Genomic DNA, 11919 nt, shown 5'->3' with positions numbered 1-11919 from the left:
GAGGGGCAGAGCTGGGTAGGGGTGGAGGGGTGGGATGCCGAGCAGAGTGCTATGTGGGGTAAACTGGGGCAACAGCAGGTAAGTGAGGGTGTAATGTTTGTGCCCTCAGGAGTGGGAGTGCAGAAGGGAGGGCCCCAGAGTCCTGCGGGGTGATAGGAGAAAGAGTGAACAAAGTGGAGGGCTGGGCAGGCAGGGCAGGGCCTGTCCCATCCAGGGAGGCTGCTGCAACACAGGGAGACAGCTGCATCCTGGCACGACGCTTCTGCTGCCCATCCTCTTCCTCTGCTCTGCATTTCCCAGGTATCGCACCACAAATATCTCACACTCCTAGCTTCATCTCAGCACCCATCTTCTCAGGCTGAAGCTGATGAACATTTTTTACTCTTGCACCTCTCCCCAGGACACCTTCCTTGGGCAAAGCCACTCAAGTGCCAGGACTTGCAGGGTCACCAGGGGTACCCACAGAGGGAGTGGAGAGACACGGAAGTCCTGCTGCCACTGGTCAGAACCTTTATTTGCCTTGGGGCCAATTTCTCACCCAAACAAAGGGCACTGTGATTGGGCAAGGGTGGGGCTGTCCCAGCAGAGACAGAGAGTGTGGACAGGAAGGTTTCCAACGGTGTCTCAAGTGGGGTGCTGTGCACTCGGGAGGGGGTGAGAGCATGAGACCTCTGGGGGAGCAGCCTAGGCCTCCCCTTGAGAGGGCAGGCCCGGTTGTGCAGGGCGAGGACACATCGTAGAGAGCGGGGCATTCTCTCAGGATATCTTTCTTCAGTACTCAAAAGTAACTGTCTTGACCCGCAGGTACTCGTTCAGGGCCTCCTCTCCTGCAAGACACCACGTGCCATTGGGAAATATCCTCACAGCAGCCCCTACAGCAGGCCTGACACTGTTCTGAGCACTGCACCCCTGTTGTCACACAGATCCATGCAGCAACCATGTGGGGTCAGCTTAGGCTCAGCCCCAGTTACAGATGAGAAGCTGAGGCCCTGGGGGGTCAGGAATCAGTTGGGTGGATAGGCGGAGGTGAGGATTCCACCACAGGTATCAGAATACAGACCAATCTGGGGCAAATGTTCCAGAAACTTCCCTCCTCTGACTACCTCCTCTCGAGGGATGGCAGCCCCATCAGCCAGAGGGCAGCCAAGAGGCTCTTTTGGGGCCCTTACTAACCAGAGGTGCCTGTCCCCACTGCTGCCCCCCAGCTAATTCCAGGTCATGCCGTTACTAGGAAAGGGAACTCACAGGCACCCAGAAGCTGGCTGTGTTCTGCAGCTGTATGTCTGGCCCCATGACCAGTATGTTGGGTCTGTGGTTGCCTGACATCTCCCCCACCCACTAAGGTTAGCTCCAGGAGCCACACTTCACCAGACAGGGCCTGCTGAGTTCTCTTGGCTCAGCCTCAATGGGCTATTGGGGATGCCTGGTTTATGTGCACAGGACACTGGGGATGAGGTGGCAGCAGAGAGGATGAGCTTGCGGAGCTCGGGGGGCATAGCCTTAAGTGCCAGAGATTAGACCCTGGGGACTTGGCACCCACAGTCTCCTGGATGACAATAGCCCTTGCATATTTCCATGGAGGACACCAAGAAGAGGAGGTGGGAAGAGGTGACAGACAAGGACAAACGGAGCAGGACTGTCCAACATCACACCTGTGCACGTGCATGTGAGCGAGCCCCACCTCTGTGTGCACAGTGTGGTACCAGGCTTTGGGGGGTGTTGTTGGGGTCCCTTTAACCAGCACCTTTGGGGGTTCCCACAGCATGTGAAGGATGGATGGGGGGGTAGAGAAAACAAAATAGCAACCACCTCCCTGAGGATCCTGAGCTGGGTTCAGGGATGGAGTGTTGGGAGACAGCTGCTCTCCCACGCCTTGCCCCCCTCACCACGGCTGGGCCTTAGAGGTAGAATCCCCAACTGGAACCAGTCTTCAACTGCTAGACTCCATAGTGCCAGGATGGGGAGAGTGGCATTCATCCTAAATCATGCAACAGCCCAGGGAAAGAGGAGTGCCAGACCAGATCTCCACTTCTCCTGGCAGGCCAGGCGGGTTGTATGTGGCTACTCACTTGGGTGACATTGTCTCTACACTGGGGACTCACACCACCCCATAGGCCTCCATACTCAGCCTCCATGGCTTCCCCTATTTCTGTGGATGAAGCTCTGACCATGGCCACCAGGACACTGCTCTCTGGCCCCTGCCAGCCTCCCTAGCCTCTTCTCCTCCGGTCCTCCTGTCCCTGAACTGAGGCCCTTCTCTGCAGCTCCAAGACCAAAGCTGGTCTCTCAAGACCTGCTGTCCCTTCTGCCAGGAGCACACACCCTCAGGTCTTTATTCTGCCTCTTCCAGACACTGGTGTCTCAGTGCAGGCACCTCCTCCTGGGAAAGGCCCACCCTGGTCCCCGTTAAAGTCACCTTCCCAGTCTCCCTGGCCAGATCACTCTGTCTTGTCTGCTTCCTGCAGTCCTCACTTTCTAGCAGGATCTTGCATACCGCCTGAATTATCGCTTGTCCCCTCTTGGTAAGAGGTGAGCACTGGCAGCCATCTTGTCAGTGCTACACCCCTGGCCCCCAGGACTGGGCGGGCGGGGGCCAAGAGGCCTTACAGGTGTTCAGGATTAGGTTACCAAGGTCTTTGCCAAAGCCGGACTGCTTGAACCCTCCGAAGGGAGCGGCCACGTCGGTCTTGTTGTATGTGTTGACAAACACGGTGCCTGCCCCCAGCTTGTCGCTAACATACAGGGCCTTGTTGATGTCCCTGGTGAAGACGCCAGAAGCCAGGCCAAATTCTGTCGCATTGGCCCGAGACAGCACGGTGTCCACGTCACTGCGGGGAAAACCCAGGAAGAACTCTGTGAGGAGGGTCATGGGGCCACCCGAGGCATGGGATGCAGGGAGACCTACCCCCCTCCTCCGAGGGGAGGTGCCACCCACTCCAAGCTTCCCATCATGCAGGACCCTCTGAGAAATCATGCTGGGCCGACAGCAAGTATGGAGGAGATAGGGCAGCTGAGAGAAGAGGAAAGAATGACAGGCAGGAGGCAAAGTCAGACCATTCTGGTCATCATGGGTGAACCCCTCACTTTATAGACCAGGGGATAGGAGCCCAGAGAGCGGGACAGGCTCAAGCCACACCCACATGGAAAGGAACACCTGTCAGGCATTCCTCATGGAGCTGCCCTGGGGGCGTCCCCACCACAGACATTATAGGCTTGAAGATTCAGCACAATATTTGCTTGGTAGATGGCAGAAAAGTGTCTCATTCTAACACAGCATGTGAAGATAATTTTGATAATTTTTTGACAGCTGGAAGTATGGTGTATCGAGGATGAGGTGCCATTCTAGAATCTGCTCAGAGGTGCTACTTTGAAAAATAATAGTCAGGAAAAGAACCTGTGGTAAAGCAATTATGGCCGGTCCCTATTCCTCTCCTGGCCTTGATGACTTGCTGGACCAATAGGAGAGGGGAAAGTGAAGTTCCGGGGTGCCTGAGGCTGACTGATGGTTCTTGAGGAGGCTTACATCTTCCACTGGCCCTCTTTGGGTGAGTGAGGTGCCAAGCAGCAACTGCCATGCCACGGAAAGCCTAAGGGGAGGCCCTGACATGGAGGTAGAGATGGCCAGTCCCATCGAATGCTGACCAAATTGAAGATTCACAAGTGAAATAAGTAACTTGTTATTCCAAGCCACTGGGGTTTGGGATGGTTTCTTACACAGCAGTGGATAATGGGAACAGGACCAGCAGGCAGTGAGAGGCATCAGAGAGATGAAGTGGATGCTCTCAGTTGGACCCAGCCCTCCTGGACCTCCTGGGACTCTCCTAACTTCAGTGGTTGACAAGGACTGGGAAGACTAGGCTAGGCTTCATCCTTAGCCTCCACCCCACCTGAATTCTCCTTCTGGCCACACCCGCCACCCACAAAGCTCAAGGGAAGAACCCAGTAAAGCATGGAAGAGGATCCGGTTCTCAAGAGACATAAGCAGGGCACACTACCCATCAGCAAACCGAGAGATGATCATGATGGGCCCAAAGGACTCCTCCTTGGCTATGAACATGTGGTCCTCCACATCCGTGAAAACAGTTGGCTCGAAGAAGAAACCTAAGGGGGAGACAGAGGTCCGTGGTGTGTAGGTGGGTGGTCCTCTCCCAGGCCAGACCTGGTCCTGTTGGCCACCATGCACACATTCCCACTCTGGCACTGCAATTTGTGACACCTGTGTGGTGAAGACCACATGCTGTGGGTGCCTTTCCTGCCTCAGGAATATGAGTCCATGGGATTATCACAACTCTTTCAACTAAACGTTGCTGAGGAAAATGAGGCTAATGCTCAGTGTTGGTCTGTGATAGAACAGCGATTCTGTACCTAGTATAGCCCTTCAGGTGGCTCTCCATCAGTCTCTGTGGAGTAGGTTGAGTAGGGGGAGGTCGCACATGAGTTCTGATAGGATCTCCCAGAACTGCTTCCCATCTCCTTCCAGACACCTCAGTGTGGGAGCTGGTGCCCCAGGCACAGAGGCAAGTGCCTCCTGCTCTCCTGTCAACACATGCCCACCACCTACTCCCATCCAGACTGCTGCCCCTACAGGCCCTGGTTCTAGGTGGAACCACCTCTGACCGCAGAAATGCTTCCTCTATTTCTCCTCTAGAAACAGAGTGCAGGGGCCCTGAGACCCTACCTGACTGAGATTTCATTTAGCCTCACTAGGGAAAATTGAGAGACGTGAAATTTTCTCTTTCTGGTTTTTTGAAAAACAAAAAGAAATTAACTTTAAAAGTAACTTAAGGGGCGCCAGGGTGGCTCAGTCGGTTAAGCAGCCGACTTCGGCTCAGGTCACGATCTCACGGTCCGTGAGTTTGAGCCCCGCGTCGGACTCTGTGCTGACCGCTCAGAGCCTGGAGCCTGTTTCAGATTCTGTGTCTCCCTCTCTCTCTGGCCCTCCCCCATTCATGCTCTGTCTCTCTCTGTCTCAAAAATAAATAAACGTTAAAAAAAATTAAAAAAAAATTAAGAGTAACATAAATAAAATATTCCATATTTTTCACACATTTGTAAATTATATTGTAACATTAATTACAATTTTTAAAACCAAAGTTAGGTATGAGGGGTGCCTAGATGGCTCAGTCGGTTAGGCATCCAACTTTGGCTCAGGTCATGATGTCGTGGTTCGTGAATTCGAGCCCCGTGTCGGGCTCTGTGCTGACAGCTCAGAGCCTGGAGCCTGCTTCGGATTCCATGTCTCCTCTCTCTCTGCCCCTCCCCCACTCACACTGTCTCTCTCTCCCTCTCTCTCTTTCTCAAAAATAAATAAACACTTTTTTTAAAAGTTAGGTATGAACACATATTGGCTCATGTGGTGTGGCCTGTATTCACTCAATCTGCAAACAAACTGTTGCCCATCAGGTGCTGGAGGCTCTGGGCTGGCCAGGCTCTGTCCCTTTCCTGTTCCTTCATATTCTTCTCTGCCCTTCTGGGCCCCATGAGGGGGACTGTATGGCCACGCTCCCTCATCTTCTGGCTTCTAGTAGAGTTTGTACCTCATAGCTCTACCCCTCACCAGATACCAGGAATTCTATGCCCTCCTCTTGGCCCTCAGGCCAGGGGGTGGTGATGGTGGCTCCCCACTGTTCCTGGTTTCGAGGTAATGCACTCCCTCCCCTCACTACTCTGCAAACCATGCCTTCAGTTCACTCTCTCCAATCAGCCTCTGAACTCTGCAGAGAGTGGCAGTCAGTGGCTATACAATTGTCACTGTAGAAGATGCCAGGGAGCAGCTGTGACACAGGAGCACATATGGTCTGGGTCTGGCTGTTATTTGAGCTGGTTGGTGAATTCACCAGGTGGTGAAACGGGAGCTGGTTGCTCATCAGAGGAGCAGCAAATGCACAGGGAGCAAGAAAAGGGGAGATGTATTCAGAGAGAATAAAAAATGGTTGGAGCATGTGTCATGGGCGAGCAAGTTAGAAACAGATCATGGAAGACCCTGTGTATGAAGTGAGGAGATTGAGCTTGTCACTGCAGGGGGATGGGTCCCTGTAGAAATTGCTCCAATGTTGGGGAAGATATAAGCAGACTTCTGGCAGCTACATGAGTGAAGGGTTAGCATGGCTCAAGAGGTTCCTCAGGAAGCAGACATGATGGTCCAGGCAGGACAAGCTGTGGAGAGTTGGCAGGATGGTAGGAGGGATGCAGGGCAGGCAAGAAAGATTTTTAATTTAATAGAATCAGGCAGTTAATTTAGAGTAGGGGATCAAGAAAAGAGAGGAGTCTAATATTCATTGTTTCCTTCCCTCCTTCATTCCATGAAATTAACTCAGGTTTCATATGAGTCTCAGTGCTGGCATGAAGGACCTAATGGTGTAGACAGAGACAGACACAGTGTCTTTCCCCATGTAGCAGGCAGTCTAACAAGGAAGCAGTTCAAATAGTCCATGCTGCAGCTCCTGCTCCTCTGGCTCCAGTGACTCGATCAGATGGAAGATTCCAGAGAGGCAGGTGTATGCTTGGGTCAGGTTGGGGCTGGGGGAACTCAGATGTGACGGATTCGGTACCCATTCAGTTCAAAGGGGCCGTGGACATACAGGTGGAGGTGTCCAGGTGGGCAGGATTTCTGGATGAGGAGGAGCTTGGAGACAGATATTTGGGAGGGTACGAGCCACTGCAGGGGGTGAGATCCTCCAGGGAAAATGTCTGCCATAAGCAACACTCCAAGCTCAGGAGAGACTTGAGCATACCTCCATTTAAGGGACAGGTGGTGAGGGAGGTTCAGTGAAGAGTGGCCACTGAGAAGTAATGCCAAAGATAGAAAGCCATGAAAGCCAGTGCCTTGGAATCCACAGGAGGAGAGAATTTCACAGATGTGGAGAGGTTTATGGCAAATCAAAGTCCACTATGATACACATTAAACCAGCACTGACTGGATTTCAGCTTTGCTGTCTTCACCTTGCCAGTACCACGCCTGGTCTGGCAGGTGTCCAGATAGCCAAGGCCATGGCATCCAGTGTCACAGATGGGCCCTGAGGCCTGGGAGCCTAACCATGGCCTTCACATACCTCCAATTAGAAGTAGACAGGAAACCAGAGGCCATGCTACTGGCCCTTCAGTTCACCCAAGTGGAGTGCTCTGACTGACCTGGCCGAGGGACTTGACTCCCACCACAGACCAACGTGGCCCCTTCCTCCACGCCACGCTGGCAGTACTCTATTAGCTTCCGTAGGTGGGCTTGGTGGTTCTGCGGCCCATGGTTGGTGTCCCGATCTAAAGGGTTACCAATCTTCATCCTCTTCACCTCTTCTACCTGTGGAAAGTTCTCCCAGTCAGGTCCTGCTCAGGTGCCCAAGTTCCTGGCAATGCTCCAAACCTGACCCACTGACATTTTTGCATTTGGCCTCCAGCCACTGGCCCCTGAAGAAATTCCACACACCCTCAGGATGTTCCATATTCTGGTTCCAAACCTGCCTTCCGAGCTGAAACCCAAGATGTATCCTATGTGCAAGGAGACCTGAGCGTAGCATCAGATGAGCTGGGAAAACAGAGGTGTCCAGGGATATGGGTGAGGGCCGGACATGGGGCTGGGGGTGGTGTCAACAGAGTGTGTCTCTACACTGGTCCTGTGCCCAGCTTCACAGGCCGAGAAGCTGAAAGAACATTTGTCTGGGGACTCCAGAACATGGGATGGGGATGGGGATGGGGCCAGGAAACACCAGTCCTGCTGCAATGCCCCAGTGGTAAGAGTAGAGCAGAGGGGCCTGGGCCTTGAGTCCACCCACTCCTGCTCCCACTTCTGCCTGCTTCAGGGCCCAGCTTCAGGGCCTCCTCCTTCCAGGAAGCCTTCCCTGTTGCCTCAGCCAACACAAAAGTCTTTGCTGCCTGGAGACGCAGGTCTGGGTCTCCACAAAGGATGTGCCAGATGGTGTCTGCTGGATTCTGGGGCTGAATGCAGAGAGTCATAAAAGCCTCTGAGTATGGGATGCTGTGCTATGAAAAAGAACTCAGATGGCATAACCAGTGGGATGTAGACATCAGAACTTCTGGGCTCCAGGCTAGGATCCACCCCTTCCATTTTTCTCTCTCCAGGCTCCTTCCTTGGTTTCCTAAAATCAAACAAGGTCATCTACACCCTCCCTGTGGCTGCATCAAGGTCAGGCCTGACTGGCCATCTCCTCTACCTCTGAGGCGAGGGCTGTCTCACCCCTCCATTCAGGCTCTGCGCACACATTCCAGACAGGCCTAATCAGATGCAGCAGACACTCAAGTCCCCGAGAAACACCCTCTGCCCTTTCACCAAGAACCCCTTCTCTGTGCTGAAGGGGGTTCCCATCTCCTGCTTTGCTCCCCTTCTCTGCTCTCACTTGGCCACCCTCCACCCAATCTCCCTAGGACTCCAAGAGCAATGGTGCTGACCGTCCTGGGTGCACTTCTCCCTTGCTGTATTTGGGAACTGAGATGATCCTGAGAGTTATCCTGGGATTCTGTCCCCTGCCTCACTCTGTGGGAGTTTCATGACTTCCCTGCAGTCTCCAGAAGGGTTGTGCTCCCCATAACCACATCCGCTCAGTGAGCCGCCCCCTCCATCATGATTCTCCATCCGTGTCCCAGGTTCAGCTATTCCTGTGCTGGGCGTGTCACAGCAAAGGACTTGCTCAGCCAGGCTTCCCAGCTCCCAAACTACAGTGGGTTATACAAGTGGACACCACTGTATGCACTTCCCATCGAGGTGGAGCTGGTTTCCCACCCTTTGAAACTGGGGTGGCCTGTGACTTGCTTTGGCAGGTAGAATGTGGCATGAGCAACCTTTGAGAGATCCAAGAGGGCTCTCAACTCCTGCTCTCACTCTTGGGAATCCTGCCACTGGCCCCGCATGTGCCCGAGCACACACTGTGAGAGGAAGCAACACAAGGACAAAGATGAGCCTCCCCAGTGCAGCCACCAGTGCTCCTGCTGGCCGCAGATGCACGAGCCAACCTCAGGTGAACCTGGGTTGGTGCCCACGGCGCCAACCCACAGGACGATGACTGCACAAACAGCATTTACCAAAGCCACTAAGTTTGGGGACTAGCTTATGACATGGAAAAAGCTGTTACACTCCCTTTTCTAGAAGGTCTGCTCCTTTCCTCCCTGCCTTTCATATTTTTACCCATTATGCAAGACCCTCTCCAGGGACACCTGGGTGGTTCAGTGGGTTAAGTGTCCAACTTTCAGTTTCGAACCAGGTAGTGATCTCGCTGTTTGTGGGATCGAGCCCCATGTTGGGCTTTACACTGACAGCATGGAGCCTGCTTGGGATTCTCTCTCTCTCTGTCTGTGCCTCCCCCACTCAAGTGCACATGCACTCTCTCTCTCTCTAAAACAAAAGACCTTCTCCAGAACTCCTTCCGAACACCTGTCCTGCCTTGTCTCAGTCCTGCTCTCTCTTTTTTCCTGGCTTCATACAGTGTGTTTAAACCTGCACACAGGGGTTGTGTTCCAGCATCCCCTCCCTTACCCACTGTGATCAGACTCTCCTTTCCAGGATGTGGGGAAGGGCTCTTGGCTGAAGCTGAGCCAACCAGAGCCCTGTGGGTCCTGCAATCACTAAATGGACCAGAGATGGACCTGGGACCCAGTCATGCCAACCAACATCCTCCCCCACAGCCTTTTCTAAGAGAGTCAGTGGGGACAGGGTGACTTTCCCTCTGGTTCTATGCTATCAGCGCCATGCCCCTGTGGGCACCCATCCCACAGCAGCCGTGAGAAGTGGTTGCTGATGGTCCCAGGTCCAGGGGGGAACTCCTCTAGTCCATGGACACTCACAGCCAACAACTGTTGAGAGGGGATAAACGCCTGGCCCTTGACCCAGGGGTACACCTAAGAGCTGTCCTTCTTGCTCCAGAGCTCCTATGTGTGGGTCAGGCTAGGGCTGGATGTCACTTGAGACCATGTCCTGTCTCTGTCCTCTCCTAGTCCCTCTCACCTCTTAGTCTTCACCTGAGAGCTCATCCTTAGTGAGCCACATGCACCTGAATTCCTGGCTCAGGCTTCACTGCTGCAGACGTGCCCTAGCACAGGCCCTTTCTGGTTATGTCAGTGTGAGGTGCAGGGTTGCTATTTCTTGCTGAAACAATAAAAACCAGTAAAAATGATAAGGCTTTGCCTGAGGGTTTCCTTGCTCAGATGAACAGTGCCCGACTCCACCTGGCCCAGCCCTGTCTCCCTGTCCCCAACCCCCTGCAGCCCAAGTCTTCCTGGTGAGGACTCTTCAGCATAACTTACCACCTTCTGCACAAAGTGGTCGTGGATCGAGTCCTCTATGAAGAGCCGGCCCGCCGCAATGCAGTTCTCACCTTTGTTGAAGAAGACAGAGCTCATCCCCTTCAGAGAATGGATAAAGATGCTGGCTTACAACCTCTCCCAAGGCACCATCCCCCCACATCCCATCGGCCCCAGGTAACCCCTTCCTATAAGGAAGGGGAAGAATGTGTATGTCTTGACCTTTGATGGATGGTGGGCCAGACCCAGCCAGTGCTGGGCATACAGGCTCCACTCATTCCTCAGTCACCTCAAGAGGAGAGATGAGTCCTATCCCCTGGGGACACCTGTGTCCACACTGCAGAGAGTGGAGAACAAGTGGGAGTTGGGGGGTGAGCCTGGAGACCCTGTATGCAGGCATGCTCCCTGGGGTGATACAGGAGGGGTCAGAACTCACCCTCTTGGGGCTGAGCCTGGAGGGTCTGTTAGCTTGGAGCAGGCAGCAGCCCCATGTCTTTGAGGGACAAGGTGCCAGCTCAGGCCTGAGAGAACTCCTGGCAGGGGTCCAGAATGACTGTCCTCAGTGGCTCAAGGGAGCCTGTATTTTGGACCTGGGGAGCCCTATGTGGGGGACCAGGGGAGGAGGGTGAGCCTGACTGCTCTGGGTCAAGCTCAGCTCTCATGGCAGCTGGGATTGCACTGCCCAATGACATGGCCTGAGCCACTGGCCCTGCAGCAGTGGCCTTGGCACCAGGGTCAAGACCCTTGGGCTGATGTACTTGTCTCCCTCAGTTTCCCTGAGGCTGTACTCTCTTTCCTGTCCATGCTGGGTGTCACATTGTGCTTCAAGACACCTTGAGACTTAGACAGAATGGGGCATATTTGGGCACATGGTTGAACATGGCCTTACTGGCTTGCTCCCAAAGTGTGGAGAGGGGGACTGAGGCGTAACAATGAGTGACAATACGAACATAAGGACAACTGACACACAGCGCCTGCTACATCTTCTAAGCCCTTCAGACTTAATAGCATGTTGAATCGCTGTAACAACCATAGGTGTATTCTCCCCATGATACAGGTGAGAATGCAAGGGCCAGAAAAGTTAAGTAACTTGCCTGAGGCTGTCCAATGAGTCAGTGGTGGAACTGGGCAGACATAGCAAAAAGGAAAGGGTTTCATGCTGACCAGAACAGATGGGAACATGGCTAACATTTCCCATTCTGTGAAGCTGATCTCAAATCCTGACAGTTATGAAACATCTTGGGAAGTTTGTTTTTCTGGAAGGCATATGGAATTCTTTGTCCCCTAGGCCCCTTCCTGCCAGTCTAGGCCAATTTTGTGAGTTTGTGGAATCAGCGATGGGCACCCCATGTCCGCCCCCCACCCCCTTCAGGCCGGCCCTCACCATCTGCACAGCCTTGCTGAGGTCACAGTCAGCAAAGATGATGAGGGGCGACTTCCCGCCCAGCTCCAGGGAGACCTTCTTCACGTTACTCAGGGCGCAGCTGAAAGGGACATAGGTTGGTAGGGCTGAGTCCCTGGGAGATGGGGACACAGGGGCTCCAGGTGGAGGAGCCGAGGGAAGCTCCAAAGCATGCTGTACTCAAAGAGCAAGCAGAGGGTCAGAGGGGGCTTCTCCCCACTCCCACACTCATCCGCTCTCCCTGCCTCACTCCTCTCTCCACACCACTG

General features: G+C 53.8%; 1 protein-coding gene across 3 annotated transcripts in view; it reads right to left on the bottom strand.

The window, feature by feature from the left end:
* Nucleotides 1-487: 487 nt before the first annotated feature.
* ALDH1L1 (aldehyde dehydrogenase 1 family member L1) overlaps nt 488-11919 on the bottom strand; it is a 130437-nt gene continuing 119005 nt past the window's right edge. For 2 of the 3 annotated variants that reach the window (XM_042912831.1, XM_042912835.1), the window contains exons 18-23: nt 11633-11732; nt 10252-10350; nt 7132-7297; nt 3996-4101; nt 2629-2828; nt 488-827 (exon numbers count right to left, since the gene is read on the bottom strand). In XM_042912831.1, the coding sequence (XP_042768765.1) occupies nt 772-827; nt 2629-2828; nt 3996-4101; nt 7132-7297; nt 10252-10350; nt 11633-11732 (727 nt within the window). In that variant the 3' untranslated portion in view covers nt 488-771. Of the gene's footprint in view, nt 828-2628; nt 2829-3995; nt 4102-7131; nt 7298-7753; nt 8094-10251; nt 10351-11632; nt 11733-11919 lie in introns of those variants that run through there. The other variant, XM_042912845.1, reaches the window with a different exon arrangement.

This window comes from Panthera leo, chromosome A2, assembly GCF_018350215.1.
Source record: "Panthera leo isolate Ple1 chromosome A2, P.leo_Ple1_pat1.1, whole genome shotgun sequence".
NCBI classification, from domain to species: domain Eukaryota; kingdom Metazoa; phylum Chordata; class Mammalia; order Carnivora; family Felidae; genus Panthera; species Panthera leo.
Note: the sequence above shows the minus strand (reverse complement) of the source record. Positions and strands in the feature narration are given on the sequence as shown.